Below are 13,992 nucleotides of genomic sequence, written 5' to 3' on the forward strand. Positions count from 1 at the left end.
CACATTTCATGAAATGAACATAAATGACTTAAATGAGCAGAGAGCAGAAATGTTAAACATCTTACCGTGAGTAAGAGGAACCCGGTCTTCCTCTCAGTTGGTCCAGCTCTAGTTGAAGCCTCTCCAGCTCTGCAATCAGTTGATCCTGGTAGGACAAATATATTAGTATCAGATAATGGAGCCATCTGGACACAGGTCAAGTCAACAGAGTTGTATTTTCTTTTCATTTCATGCTTTTTACAATAGCATTATAGTTTAAAGACAAACATACCTTGTTCGCTAAGAGATCATCTTGAATCTTCTTCATGTTAGCGAGTTCCTCAGAGAGAGCGTTCTGTAACACATTACACCAGATGCCTACATATAAATTCATTCAGTTGTAAGGGTTTTTTTTATCCAAATTAATCTTGTGTGTTCCCTGGGAATCAAACTCATGACAGTTAATATCATAGTAGGAAGGGTCGCAATGGAGAAATAGCTGATCAGTCAACCAAGTAGTCAGGTGACACTGGCTAGTTTAGATTATAATAATATTCTCTTTTAGCTTTTGATATGGTTTTGCTTAGCATACTGTCTGAGCATGCCGTATTTAGCTGTTAGCTAGTTTGCATGGGAATACCAGAGGGACAGCAGTGGTTTGTAATTTTATAAAGCTACGTGAATGCTTTTTGTGCAAAAAAGAAAACAAAAATAAACACTTTATTCAACAATTTCTTCTCTTCCATGTCACAATCACAAGAGTACCTCGACGCGACCAGAACTAGCCGCAGCACATCCAGGTTCTACGTCAGGAATTACAGTTAAACCACTAATATCACATGGACTATTTTAAGGATGTAGATGTCTATACTAGCCTTCTGGGCCTTGAGCGTGTCAGCTGCATTGCTGTCTGTGGGGGGTCAGAGAGCTCTCGGATTTCATCAAAAATATTGTGTTCTGAAGATGAATGAAGATCTTACGAGTTTGGAACCAACACGAGGGTGAGTAATTAATGACGGAATTTTCATTTTTGGGTGAAGTATCTCTTTATTTCTTTAAAAAATAATAAATAAAAATAATTACTTAAAAATATAAGTAGAAAAAAAAGAGGCAATATATTATTATTTTTCTATGATGTTCTAGACCTAGAAACCATGCTTTTGAAATTTCCTCATATTCACATGACCTTTAGATCCCTGAGCATCATATGTTTTTAAAACAGTATGTTGGGTTAAAAATAGCTTTCCTAACTGTTAAAAACGCGTCTTGAGACTTGCTCATTCGGTTTTTGAACACGCCTTTTGTGTATGGCCTCTTACAAACACATTCAGCTGCGCTCAGAGGAACCAGAAACAGCTAATTATACTTCCTCGAAACTGATTAGTTAACTACAGTGGTTGTTCAGGCATCCTACAACTAGTAGATTTTGAAAATATGTGGTTTGGCACATTCCTTGACCGCTCCAGTCTAATGTCTTCTGTTTTCAGGAACACGTCTTCTGTTTCTGACATTAAGCGCAAATTATGTTTCAGCCATTTATTCGCTGATTCTCTGATGAGAAACGCATTGAGCATGAAACACCTGCTTTTGTGCTGAAATAATGAGGGAGGACACCTAGAGGAAGCCTGGAACTTCTATTAGACACGAACATAATTGAGGCAACATCTGGAGTTTTGAGGTAAACATCAAAGACGTGGTGACAGGTCAAGGCTATTTTTCTGTTTTCTGGATGTGCATGCAACGTTGTCAGGGAAATCAAATCTGAAATTGTGGGGGACCACACCTTCTCCTCCAGGGCAGCCATTCTCTCCTTCAGGTGCAGCTGCAGTCTCTCATTGGACTCCGACAAAAGCTTGTCCACCGTGTCAGAGAGACGCTTGTTGTGTTCGTCATTCATCCGCTCCCTCTGCCTGGCCTGGGGGGAGGGAGTGAAAAAGAGAAGGGAACAGTCATGGACAGAGAAAGATGGATGATGAACTTTTGAGTATATACTTGACTAACAGTGAAAAAAAGATATGTGACGTTGATGAGAGATTATGCTGTGTGATTTCAGGCATATCCAATAATAACACTTCTATAACACTATATATTTGCTAAAAAAAATATCTATATATATGTATATTTTATGTGAATGGTTAAAAAAAGCTAAATTGGTTTAAGAAGCACCAGGTTAGTTCTTTATTGTTATTTTTTTACCTGTATTTGAAATATACTAATTTACAATATTTAAAATATAATTAAACATTTTAAAATCAACATAGCTTTTAAAACATTTTTTTTAAAGATTGAAAAAAAATATTCAACATATTAACTCTTTTATTTCAAAAGAATTACTGGTTCCAGATGTTATCTCCTTTAGAAATTCTTAATGTAATTTTTTTTAATCAAGCAAAAAATTATATTTACACTTATATCATAATCAATGTCTCAGCATTTGCATTTACATTTTTGAATAATCCGTTTTTTAATGTGCTAAAAGTCCTTGCACACCGAATCCGAAATTCTCATCTCAAATTTTTGCACGCTAAAAAACAAATACAACCTCACGTTGTCAGTCAGTCATGTTTCATCGGTCATACATTTTTTTGAATCAGGTTAAAATTTCTGGGGGGGGGGGTGGGTTTCATATCTGTAGCAAGCAGAGGTATTTGTGCATAATTAATTTTTAGGGTGACAAATGCAAATTTCGGACTCAGTGTGCAAGGATCTTTACTCTAAAAGCCCATTCATGAAAATACTTCACTACATTTGAGAGTCACATGCTGAATAAACTGAAAAAAGGGAGGATGAGTCACCCTCTGTAGCTCCTGATTTTTCTCTTCAAGTTGTGCCTCCAACTGTCTCAGTCTCTCCTCAAAGTTACCATGACGCTCCTCCGCCTAAACAACAGAGCAAGGATAAAATGTGTATTAACATTAGTTTGGACCTGTTCTCAATTTGAAACGAGGTAATAGCACACACAGCACGTCAAACAGATCTGAACCTGACAGCACACACCTTGTTGAGTGCCGCCACCCTCTGGGCGAGCTGAGCCTCGATCTCGGGCAGCGTCTCGGCCCTCTGTAGGGTTTGCTGCAGCTTCTGTTTAGCATCGTCTAGACGCTCCTGGAGCTGCCTGTTCTTCTCTTCACTCTGAGTGACAGAACAATGAGGCCAAACAATACAGAACACCATAATGAACACACTCTCTTCAGGAAAAATAGTGCTTTGTTTTGGAAGGAGACCTGGTGAAAACACAGTGGGACTTCTTTTTGTTAGAAATAAACCATAAGAAAATAATAAAGAAATACAATTTTGAACAAAAATCTGGTAAACAAAAGTTTAGTCATTACATTTTCTATAACCAGAGATCATTTCGATATGTATGAACATTAAAGACATATGTGACGTAAAACCAGCATGTCCGGACATATCATCACGAAGCTTGGAAACAGATTCTAAATTCTTGTAGCCACAATTACAGACCTCACCCCACAAGCCTTTAAAACATCAAAATATATTCACTTAGATTTAAATGCCAATAGCAATTTAGGTGCAATTACGATTTCCTGTAAATACATCTCCTACTGTTTAACTACACTTAAAGTTAAAGACTGTTTAGATCTGTTTAACTTAAAGATCTGACGGGAAAAGGTTTTGTGCAAATATACAAATTAGCTTTAATCAGAGGAAAAAAGAAAGAAAAAAGGTAGAAAATTAATTTCAGGAAACATTCGTCTGTGATAATAAAATAAAATAAGATACGTTTTTTAAAATCAGAATAATAATCAGTTTACATGTCCCCATTTATAACCATTACATTTTAATAGCCTTCACAAGTTTTTATGAAAGAAATGAATACTTTTTTATTTAGGATAAATTAAATTGAAGGTGACAGTAAATACTTTTTCATTAGTTAAAAATAAAAGTTGTTCTTCCTATTTATCAACAAATCCTGAAAAAATGTAGCATGGTTTCCACAAAAATATTAAGCAGTCTTTAACATTATTTCAAATTTAAAAAAAAATAAATAAACTGAGCCCCATAAATATATTCAGATAGAATACTAAAAATAGTTATTTTAAATTGTAATAATAATTTGGTCATACATATTTTTATATAGACCTTTGGTCAAATAAATTTAGCCTTGGTGAGCAAAAGAGCTTTTATTTAATAACCATTTAAAAATCTTACCAACCCACAACATTTGAATGTTATTTCAAATTATATTTAATGTAAACCTTTAAATTAAAGTAATTGAATTCAGATTTAATCTAAATATATTTAATAGATTTATGAAAAAAAAATCATAGTTTGATGTTGTGGTTAGCAACAATCATTAAATTCAGCTTTTATCTAAACCCAAATATCATGTTTTAACTGTTTATGTTTTTTCCTATGAAAAAAAAAACTTGAATAGATTTATGTCAAAAATCATAGTTTGATGCTGTGGCTAGCAACAAGGCTATTTGTTGACCAATAATCTGAAAACTGGAGGGGCCTACAGTGGCTCTCTATGGTGGTTATAGCCCAAGATAAAGTCTCCGGTTACTCACGTTCCCTCCTCTCAGGGAACTAAGGTTACGTGAGTAACCGGAGACGTTCCCTTATCGAGTCGTTCTCTTGACATCACGTATGGGGAACCCGTGTGGGAAATACTGTCCGGCCCAGCTCGCATCGAGTCACAGAAGAGCATAAGCACTAGTTCTTACAGCGCATTAGCTCTAGGTCGGGTACCGGACCTGGTTGAAACACCTCTTGGCACAGAGCCAAATCAGTTCCTACACCATCGTAATCCAGTGCACCCAGATAAGCAACACTGGTGTGATATGGGGAAAATGCAGCAATATGTTGGTGCTTGGGAATACACTGCCGGCTTATAATGCGGGCATAATAAAGGGGCCACATTAGATAGTGAATGAATACCTCAACCGCAGCTATTACTAAAATAACTGATGCTGTCTATATGACCTGGTCGAAACCATGGCTAGGGCACGCGCCAGGCGAGGCGTGCCCATAGCCTAGTCCATTGACTGCTCAACTCCCTCCTCCTGCACTGACAGCACATGTGATGCGAACGAGGGAATGTCCAAATTATAGAATCTCGCAAACGTGTTGCGAGACGACCAGCCCGCTGCGAAACAAATGTCCTGAATAGACATGCCTTTCGCCCAACCCCATGACGACGCCAAACTCCTTGTGGAGTGGCGGTTCCCCGGGAAGCATAAGCTAGTCGCACAGCCTCCACTATCCAGTGTGATAGCCTCTGCTTCGACAGCGCGCTGCCCGTCTTGGCACCTGCGTAGCAGACGAAAAGATGCTCTAAAGTTTGAAACTGGCTAGTTCTGTTCACATATGCACGCAGGGCACGCACGGGGCACAAAGCGCACTTCTGAGACACTGAATTACGGTCCTCCTCGGGGCAAAATGCCTGAATTGTAACTATCTGAGCTCTGAACGGCGTTGAGAGTACTTTAGGCGAATAGCTGCGTTTGGGTAAAAGTCTGACCATACAATCGTCTGGTCCAAACTGCATACATGCGCTGTTCACTGACAGGGCATGCAAGTCTCCCACTCGTTTCCCACAAGCTAGCGCGAGCAGTAGCGCCGTCTTAAATGAGAGCACTTTAAGGTCGCTAAACTCGGCTGGTTCAAAAGGTGGGTCGGACAGCGCACTAAGCACTAACGACAGGTCCCAGACCGGCATCTGATGAAGGCGGGGTGGATTAAGCTGCCTAGCTCCCTGAAGAAAGCTTGTTATCAGGAGGTGCCTCACCACTTAATGGCCACATAGACTTTCACTGTAGATGGGGAACTGCCAGCATCCAGACGTTCCTGTAGGATGGTCAGAATAATGGAGATTTGCTCGAATATGGTCGTGCCGAACCAAGGCGCCAGAGTCTCGAGACATGAACGCGTTATGATAAGGCGTTCCGTTCCCGCTCTCCACGCCCGTGGCTTCACTCGGCTCTGTAACCAGTGTTGCTGCAGACGGAGGCTGCGGCCGCCATCAGACCGAGCAACCTCTGAAACGTTCTTAAGGGGATAGTTCTGCCTTGAACGAAGAGGGCTCGTGTATTGTGAATCAACTGGATTCTCGGCTCTGACAGCTTCGCGATCATAGTGCGCGAGTCCAGTATCATACCCAGGAATGTGATATATTGGCGCGGCTGCAGTGTGCTCTTCTGAATGTTCACAGACAGCCCCAAACCTGTCAGATGGGCGAGGAGTCTGTGTTTGTGTTCCTCGAGAGCGCTTCTCGACTGTGCGGTGACTAACCAGTCGTCGATATAGTTCAGTATGCGCATTCCACTGAGCGTCAGGGGAGCGAGCGCTGTATTCATGCACATTGTAAATACGCGGGGAGCCAAAGCAAGCCCAAACGGCAACACTTTGAACTGGTACGCCACACCCTCGAATGCAAAAAGCAGGAAGCGCCTGTGATGTGGGGCTATCTGGATGTGGAAGTATACATCCTTTAGATCCACTGCAATGAAGTAATCGTCGGGCTGAATGTGCGCAAGGATCTGCTTCACAGTTATCATCTTGAGTGTCGCCCATGCGCTCAGATGACTCAATACAGGGGGTATTAATGCATGCTGCGGCGAGTGCTGCAAGCCAACCACCGGGGAAGCATTGCCCGCTATATGAATGGCAGGTGACTCATCCGCAGCTTCTTGCATGGGGACCACAAGGCTATTCATATTGCGGCCGATTCCCTGCGCGTCCTTCTTCGACGCCGCGAGAGCGAGATCCACCGCCGTGCGCAGCTTCCTGAGCGATTCTGGGTCCGGGCTTCCCTCGTCCAGGGACCCCAGGAGCCAAGTTTGGAAGACCTGTAGGATTGCCATCGTGTGGAGGGCAGATGCTGCATGTCCAGCCGATATGTACGCCTTCTCGGCGATGTGAGCAGTAGCTCGACATGGCCTAGAAGGCAAAGAGGCGGTTTTCCAGCTGGGAGAAGACACCAGGTGGGCCGCGATAGCATCCTCGACGGGAGGCGGTCGCGTGTATCCTAATTTCTCCGCCCCTTCCACCGTCGTCAGCAGCTGGGTCCCCTGTGCATGGGCTCGGGCTGAGTAAGGGGAGCGCCATGACCAGGTGAGTTCTTCGTGGACCTCAGAGAAAAAAGGGCACGGGTCGCTGCGGGGCTTCAGCCTGGCGACCCGCACCGAGGGAGGAACCGTCCATCCATCTCTTAGACGGCAGCTCCTTGGGGGCTGTCCACTCCAATTCCATATCTGCCACCGCCTCCGTGAGGATCGCCATAAGCTCCGCATCCAGCGAGGCGGGGACGGCTTCAGACGGGGCCTCGGACCACGCTCCCGGGTCTGAGGCATTAGTAGACATGCCGTTGTCCTCGTCATATCCAAATGAGACCATTTCCCGCGCTTCTAGTGGAGGGCGGTAACTGGCCTCAGAGTATGAGAGGGGATCTTCCACGTGAGGGTGGCGTGGGCGTTGGGCCGACGGCAGTACCTCAACAGAATGCATCGACGGAGCTCTCTGCAGCCTCCCGGTTCGTGGCTCGATCTTGATGGGAAGCTCCTCACAGGCACGACATCCCGATCCTTCGAATGCCGCCTCTGTGTGAGCCCGACCCAGGCACAGCACACACTGTTTGTGTGCGTCCGGGAAATCAATGGGCCCACCAAACATGCAGCAAAGTGACATTTTAAGAGTAAAAATCACCGGAACGCGAGAGGGGATAATTTTCCACAATTTTCCGCTCTGTATGCGTGAATCCACGGCGAAACCAGACTCAAGTGAAGAAAAAAGATTCTGAGGTTTTTGGCGCCGGCCGTTACCTATATTAATGGCTGTCAGCCAATCAGGTGAGGGCATGGGCGCCATTGGCTATTTGCAAGCAAAAGAATTATTCAATCAGACTTCAAAATTTCGAGGAAATGGATTTCCCCATACGTAATGTCGAGAGACCGACTCGATAAGGGAACTTGAGATGTTCAAATGTGAAGGATTTCTTGAAAATTCATTGAAAAGAAAGAAAAGTCTTTAAATGTTTTTAGATGAAACACTAAATCTTCAGGCGCAAGTGGCGCCATACCCTGAGAATAACCCCCAGAGACTCCTGCTGATGAACACGCTGTTAAATGATCCTTCAATAGTTACACCTTTTATGTGTGTCTGTACGTGATTTTTCTTTTTTACCTGTCTGTATAAAGACTCTTTGCTGGCAAGCTCGTTCTCCAGCTTGTCTTTGATGTCATGGAGAGAGGTTGCCTCCCTCTGGGCGCTGAGGTACCTACAGACAGAAACACACACGGTGAGGATCTGCAGGGCGCTTGACAAATCAAAACTGTGACTCTATCTGTGTGTCATTTAGAAGTGCGACAAAACAGCTGTGAGATCTGGTCTAGTTTACCTGCGCTCTAAGGTGGTGATTCTTTCCTCCATGTCCTCTCTTTGACACAACGCCTGAGGTTGAGGGGGTGGAGAAATTTGAGATAAAAGACAGAAAGCGTCAAAAAGAATCAAAGACAACAACATATGGCTAACTGTCTGCAGAGGCACAAACGCACTCTAAACGATCACAATCAGACCATTCGGTAACATTATTACAGTCGGGCATCTGTCTAGAAAGCACCGTAACTGTTTACTTCAAATGGAGCTGACTATAAACAGTTACTGCGAAAAAGAGCTGTATTTAATATTACATAATTGCTATGAGGGAGGAAGAAAAAAGGCAATGAAAGATGAGTGTAGCGAAAAGAACGAAAGGCAAAGTGTCTTGGGAAATGAGGAAAAAACCCTTCACTCGCCATTATCGAGACTGTATTTTATGACAGTGGAAGCAGATCATAAGCAAAAATCTGCTCAAGGCATCCAACGTAAATAGGACGCCAAGCCAGCATGCTAGCTACCGGCAATTCCGGAAAATTCCATAAGTAGCGAGTCTGTGACATGAAACGGGCGTCGCTGCCAAATTGGCAAGTCTTTGTGTTACCGCAGGAGAATACAGCATGCTTCTGTACTGTTATACAGAAAACTAGATTTCTTCCATGAGGAATGTCAGATAGACAGCTGATTATTTTGTTGGCAGTATGATAGATCTTGCCCTGGCTGACAGGCACACCCATCAACAACTGGAGCACTTTACCGGCAATTAATCACTGCATCCAGGCAGGAAACCCGTCTAAATGGGAAGGGAGGCGGGATGACAGCAAAACCATGGTTGCGTGATATAGGGCTCTTGATTTTGTTTTGGAGCACTCTCAATGAGAACTTAACCTCTGACCCACCTCTTTCACGTCCCTCTGAAGCTTCTGATTGGCTTCCTCAGATTTAGCTAATTCCCTCCTGGCGGTAGTCAGCTGCTCCTCGATCTCTCCAACCTGCGCATGGGAGACAAGGCTCAGACGTTAACATGTGCGCACGAACACATGCAAACACAAAAACCAGCCAATGTAACTTGGATGCATTCCAGTAGCAGTTTCTCCCTCTGTCGTTTCTTTTTTTTTTTTGCATTTGGGGATGCTGCGTCCATCCACCAGAGGGCAGAATCTGACACAGTCTTTCGCTCAGCATCTCCTCTCATTCTGTATCTCTATGGCAACCATAGGAATGCCAGACTAACTGGAACCTTCTCATCCAGAATGTGTCAGTGCTTTGAGTGTTTCATACTGTAGGTCTTCTCCCACCCCGTCTGTCCCGTATTTCATTCCTGTGTCAGTGAACATTATATATGTATCATACACAAACACTTATAAGCTCTGTTTCAAAACCCAACTTGTTTCTAAGACAGTATTCTAACCATCATGAAACCTCTGTCATATAAAAAACCTCAAACATATGTCACTGATTTGGACACTGTCAATACCTTTTGTGTGTGTGTGTGTGTCTGTTTGTTTGTTATTTAAATAAATGTATATTTTATTCAGCAAGGACTTTGAGAATGAACAAAAATGGTTCCACTTCAGAACAGGGAACACATATTCATTATTAAAGGGATAGTTCACCCAAAAATGAAAACTCTGTCTTTGCACACAAAAAGTATTCTCATAGCTTCATAAAATTGTGGTTGAACCACTGATGTCACATGGACTGTTTTACCGATGTCCTTACTATGTTTCACGAGTTAGCACGTATGTATAATTGGATTTAGCAAATAGTAAGCATAAGTCTTGAAGAAGGGCAATGAGCTCAGAATATAACCCAGAGGAACCCCCGCCCCCATCCCCAATATGGGATGAGAATAGTTTAAGAGTGAGGAGCTGGGGTGGAGGAGGGATGCCGAAAAACTGTCATAGGACAGAGGTGAGTTGGCTGTGTGTGTGTATGTGTGTGTGTGTGTATATATATATATATATATATATATATATATATATATACAGTACAGACCAAAAGTTTGGAAACATTACTATTTTTAATGTTTTTGAAAGAAGTTTCTTCTGTTCATCAAGCCTGCATTTATTTGATCAAAAATACAGAAAAAACAGTAATATTGTGAAATATTAATACAACTTAAAATAATAGTTTTCTATTTGAATATACTTTTAAAAAAATAACTTATTCCTGTGATGCAAAGCTGAATTTTCAGCATCATTACTCCATTCTTCAGTGTCACATGTAACATCCGGTCTATCACATGATCATTTAGAAATCAGTCTAATATTCTGATTTATTATGAGTGTTGGAAACAGTTCTGCTGTCTAATATATTTGATGAATAAAAGGTTAAAAAGAACTGCATTTATTAAAAAAAAAAAAATAAATAATAATTCTAATAATATATATATTCTAATAATATATTTTCTTTACTATCACTTTTTATCAATTTAACACGTCCTTGCTGAATAAAAGTATTGATTTTATTAAAAAAAAAAACTAACAAAATATTTATATTTTAAAAACATAGCTTCTTTTTTTTCTTTTTTTTTTTTTACTTTTTATTCATCAAAGTATCCTAAAAAAGTATCACATGTTCTGAAAAAATATTAAGCAGCAGAACTGTTTCCAACTTTGATAATGAATCATCATATTAGAATGATTTCTAAAGGATCATGTGATAATGATCCTAAAAATTCAGCTTTGCATCACAGAAATAAATGATCATTTAAAGTATAAAAAATTTAAAAACAATTATTTTAAATTGTAATAATATATCACAATATAAAATTTTTTCTGTATTTTTGATCAAATAAATGCAGGCTTGATGAGCAGAAGAAACTTCTTTCAAAAACATTAAAAATAGTAATGTTTCCAAACTTTTGGTCTGTAATGTATATATATACACACACATGTGCTAATTAAGTTGATCAACTAGAAGGGCTCCACCTGTGCAGCACTGGTTGATTATCTGATTGTGCTCCTCCCGAACCTTTTAATAAAACATAATTTCTCGGTTGCGGAAAGTTGCATTGCTGTCAATGGAGGGTCAGACAAAATACCTTAATTTGTGTTCCGAAGATGAACGAAGGTCAAAAATTTTCATTTTTTGCTGAACTAACCCTTTAAACAAGCTGCTAATTTGCTGCTTATTAATAGTTAGGTAAGGTAGTTTTTAAGATCAGGTATAAAGTACGATTAAGGTATCTAAAATGTAGTCATGCAGAATAAGGGATTTTAGTATGTAATAACTTAATAACTAAGTATTTCATAAGAACTAATAAAAGGCCAGTATGCTAGTAATATGCATGCTAATAAGCATTAGTTAATAGTGAGAACTGGGCCTTAAAATAAAGTGTTACCACAAAAATATTAAGAAGCATCTGCTATCAACACTGATAGTGATAGTTTCTTGAGCACCATTTGTGCATATTATAATGAGCAAGTTCACATGGACATCAGTAATCTAATTATTTACCCTATTCTGAATAAGACAATATTATGATTAAGGTGTTTACACGAGTTGCTTTTAGAATATTCCTTTCATGTTCCTGTTTTACATTTTATAGTACATAAGATTGATTAAAGGCACACATTTTACTCCCCCAAATGATGCCATCCATAAGTTCGGTTATAGTACCATATACAGTTTTAGGTGTTTTATTTTTAACTTCAAGTGCAGTTAATTATTTGTCCTGCAATACATGCAAACAGGCAATGCCAGATACAAATTCTCCAGGAACAGGCCTCCTCTGCCCTTTCATTCGACAACATTTCATTAATGCCCCCGCAACAAACTCTGAGGTACTGGATGAGAGTACAAAGTAAGGAATGGTGGGATAGAACTGTGTTAATGGAATTTGATGATGCAGAATGAAAAAGAAACAACTTGCATGTCTCAGAGCACATTTGTAAGAGCCATTTGGAAAACTCTTTTGTTCGGCGTCAAACGGTTAACCACTGCTGTTTGTATCCTGTCGCAAAATGTGGCAAAAAAGCCCTACACAACTGTGAATAGGTGTGTACTTGTTTATACTGTACTTCGACAATGCGACTAAAATAGGAATACTCTACACCTCAATTCAATTTGTGTTTACTTCAAGTATGACTTTAGCTGGATTAAGGAAATCAGAAATCTCTATTTACATGGTAGATTCTTAGTCAGAGTATTGTCCTAATCGTGTTAATATCCGAGTATTGTTGTCCATGTAAACATACTGAATTATTTCTGAAAGACAACATGACACTGAAGACTGGAGTAATGATGCTGAAATTTCAGCTTTGCATCACAGAAATTACTTTTAAAATATATTAAAGTAGAAAACATTTCAAATAACCATTGTTTTAACATTTCAGAATATTACTGTTATTACATTATACAGTATTTATTAATTTTTTTATTATTTTATTTAGTTTTTGTTTGAGTGTGTGTGTAATTCTTTTAAAATGCAGTCATGGTGAGCATAAAAGACTTCAATCAAAACCATTAAAAACATCGACCCCGAACTATTGAACAGTATTGTTCAGTGCTCCGATTGATTGGCTACTGATCACTATCGGCCGATAATCGCTTTGGGATGACTGACCGGTGGTCTCTAAAAAGGCTGATCTCATAAAACCGATCTCAAGCTGATGATGCTGCTGTGAGAGGGCTCAGTCTCAGTCTCTGTCCGGCACGGGTAAAATAATTATAATGCTTTAGGTGAGGTACAATTCTTTTTTTTTTCATTAAATAACTGATAAAGTAATTTGAAAAAGTTTCTGTGAGTCATAATTTCACAAACAGCGTGAATGAATCACCACAAGCTCTCTTTCTCTCTCAAAATGCAAATGGCTTCAAGGCACATTTAATTTTTTCTTTTTAATTCTTGCCAGTGTTTAAACCAATTTACTGCTCCTGAAGACCATGCGCTCATGCACACTCGCAGGGCACACACATAATAATGCCAGGTTTACATTACTCAGTTTGGAGTGCGCATGTGGTGCGTATTTTTTCAGCGCTCATGTTAATGGATTAAAGCATTCACACTGCACACACGGTTGTGGTCTGGCAGTGCATTTAGGAGCGGTGCATCATTTCCGCACAGTCTATTTTTTGCTGCGCTGCACAAGCTGAATTAAAGTAAGCAGTGCATTGCTTGCGGTAAATATGAACATGTTTTGACACAAAAATTTAGAAATTACACCATATATAGTGTATACATAGTGTATACATAGTCTACTGTGTTTCACAGCCAAACAACAATGTTTGAATTTAAAATCAAAATAATGGAAAAATGATGTGTTTGTGGTAAACAGCCATAGATCAGAGGCAGACTCCTGTGTGAAAGCACAGTCCGTGCTGCTTCTGTTCCACACATGGACTACATACACACTGCAAACAGAGTATGTGTGAACCTCACATACAGCTCACAAAATCAGGCTTGCGCTGTGTAAGCTATTGTGCAACAATTACCCAATTGTAAAAACAGAAATACAGTGCATGATCAAACATTAAAGTGTGATAAATACATATATTTTTAAAAATGGCCCCCTCCACCCCTCAAATGACAAAAACAATCCTCTCACAATAGTCTCCTAAGAGAAGAATAAATGTTCAAAAATGAAATTCAGGCCCTGAATAAATGTCTAAAAATCTTGACTGGATCATCACTATAAATAATTCTACATAAAAAGAAGGCTTTAAAAA

General features: G+C 40.1%; 1 protein-coding gene across 1 annotated transcript in view; it reads right to left on the reverse strand.

Annotated features, from left to right (window-relative positions):
- The window catches only part of LOC132145046 (liprin-alpha-3-like), a 53,241-nt gene that overhangs the window by 17,671 nt on the left and 21,578 nt on the right, over nucleotides 1-13,992 (reverse strand). Inside the window, exons 8-15 of the mRNA XM_059555762.1 lie at nucleotides 9,219-9,311; nucleotides 8,342-8,394; nucleotides 8,128-8,221; nucleotides 2,977-3,111; nucleotides 2,775-2,858; nucleotides 1,763-1,894; nucleotides 272-334; nucleotides 66-145 (exon numbers count right to left, since the gene is read on the reverse strand). Of these exons, the coding sequence (XP_059411745.1) occupies nucleotides 66-145; nucleotides 272-334; nucleotides 1,763-1,894; nucleotides 2,775-2,858; nucleotides 2,977-3,111; nucleotides 8,128-8,221; nucleotides 8,342-8,394; nucleotides 9,219-9,311 (734 nt within the window). The remainder of the gene's footprint in view (nucleotides 1-65; nucleotides 146-271; nucleotides 335-1,762; nucleotides 1,895-2,774; nucleotides 2,859-2,976; nucleotides 3,112-8,127; nucleotides 8,222-8,341; nucleotides 8,395-9,218; nucleotides 9,312-13,992) is intronic.

The sequence above is a fragment of the Carassius carassius genome, chromosome 1 (genome assembly GCF_963082965.1).
Source record: "Carassius carassius chromosome 1, fCarCar2.1, whole genome shotgun sequence".
Taxonomy (NCBI): Eukaryota; Metazoa; Chordata; class Actinopteri; order Cypriniformes; family Cyprinidae; genus Carassius; species Carassius carassius.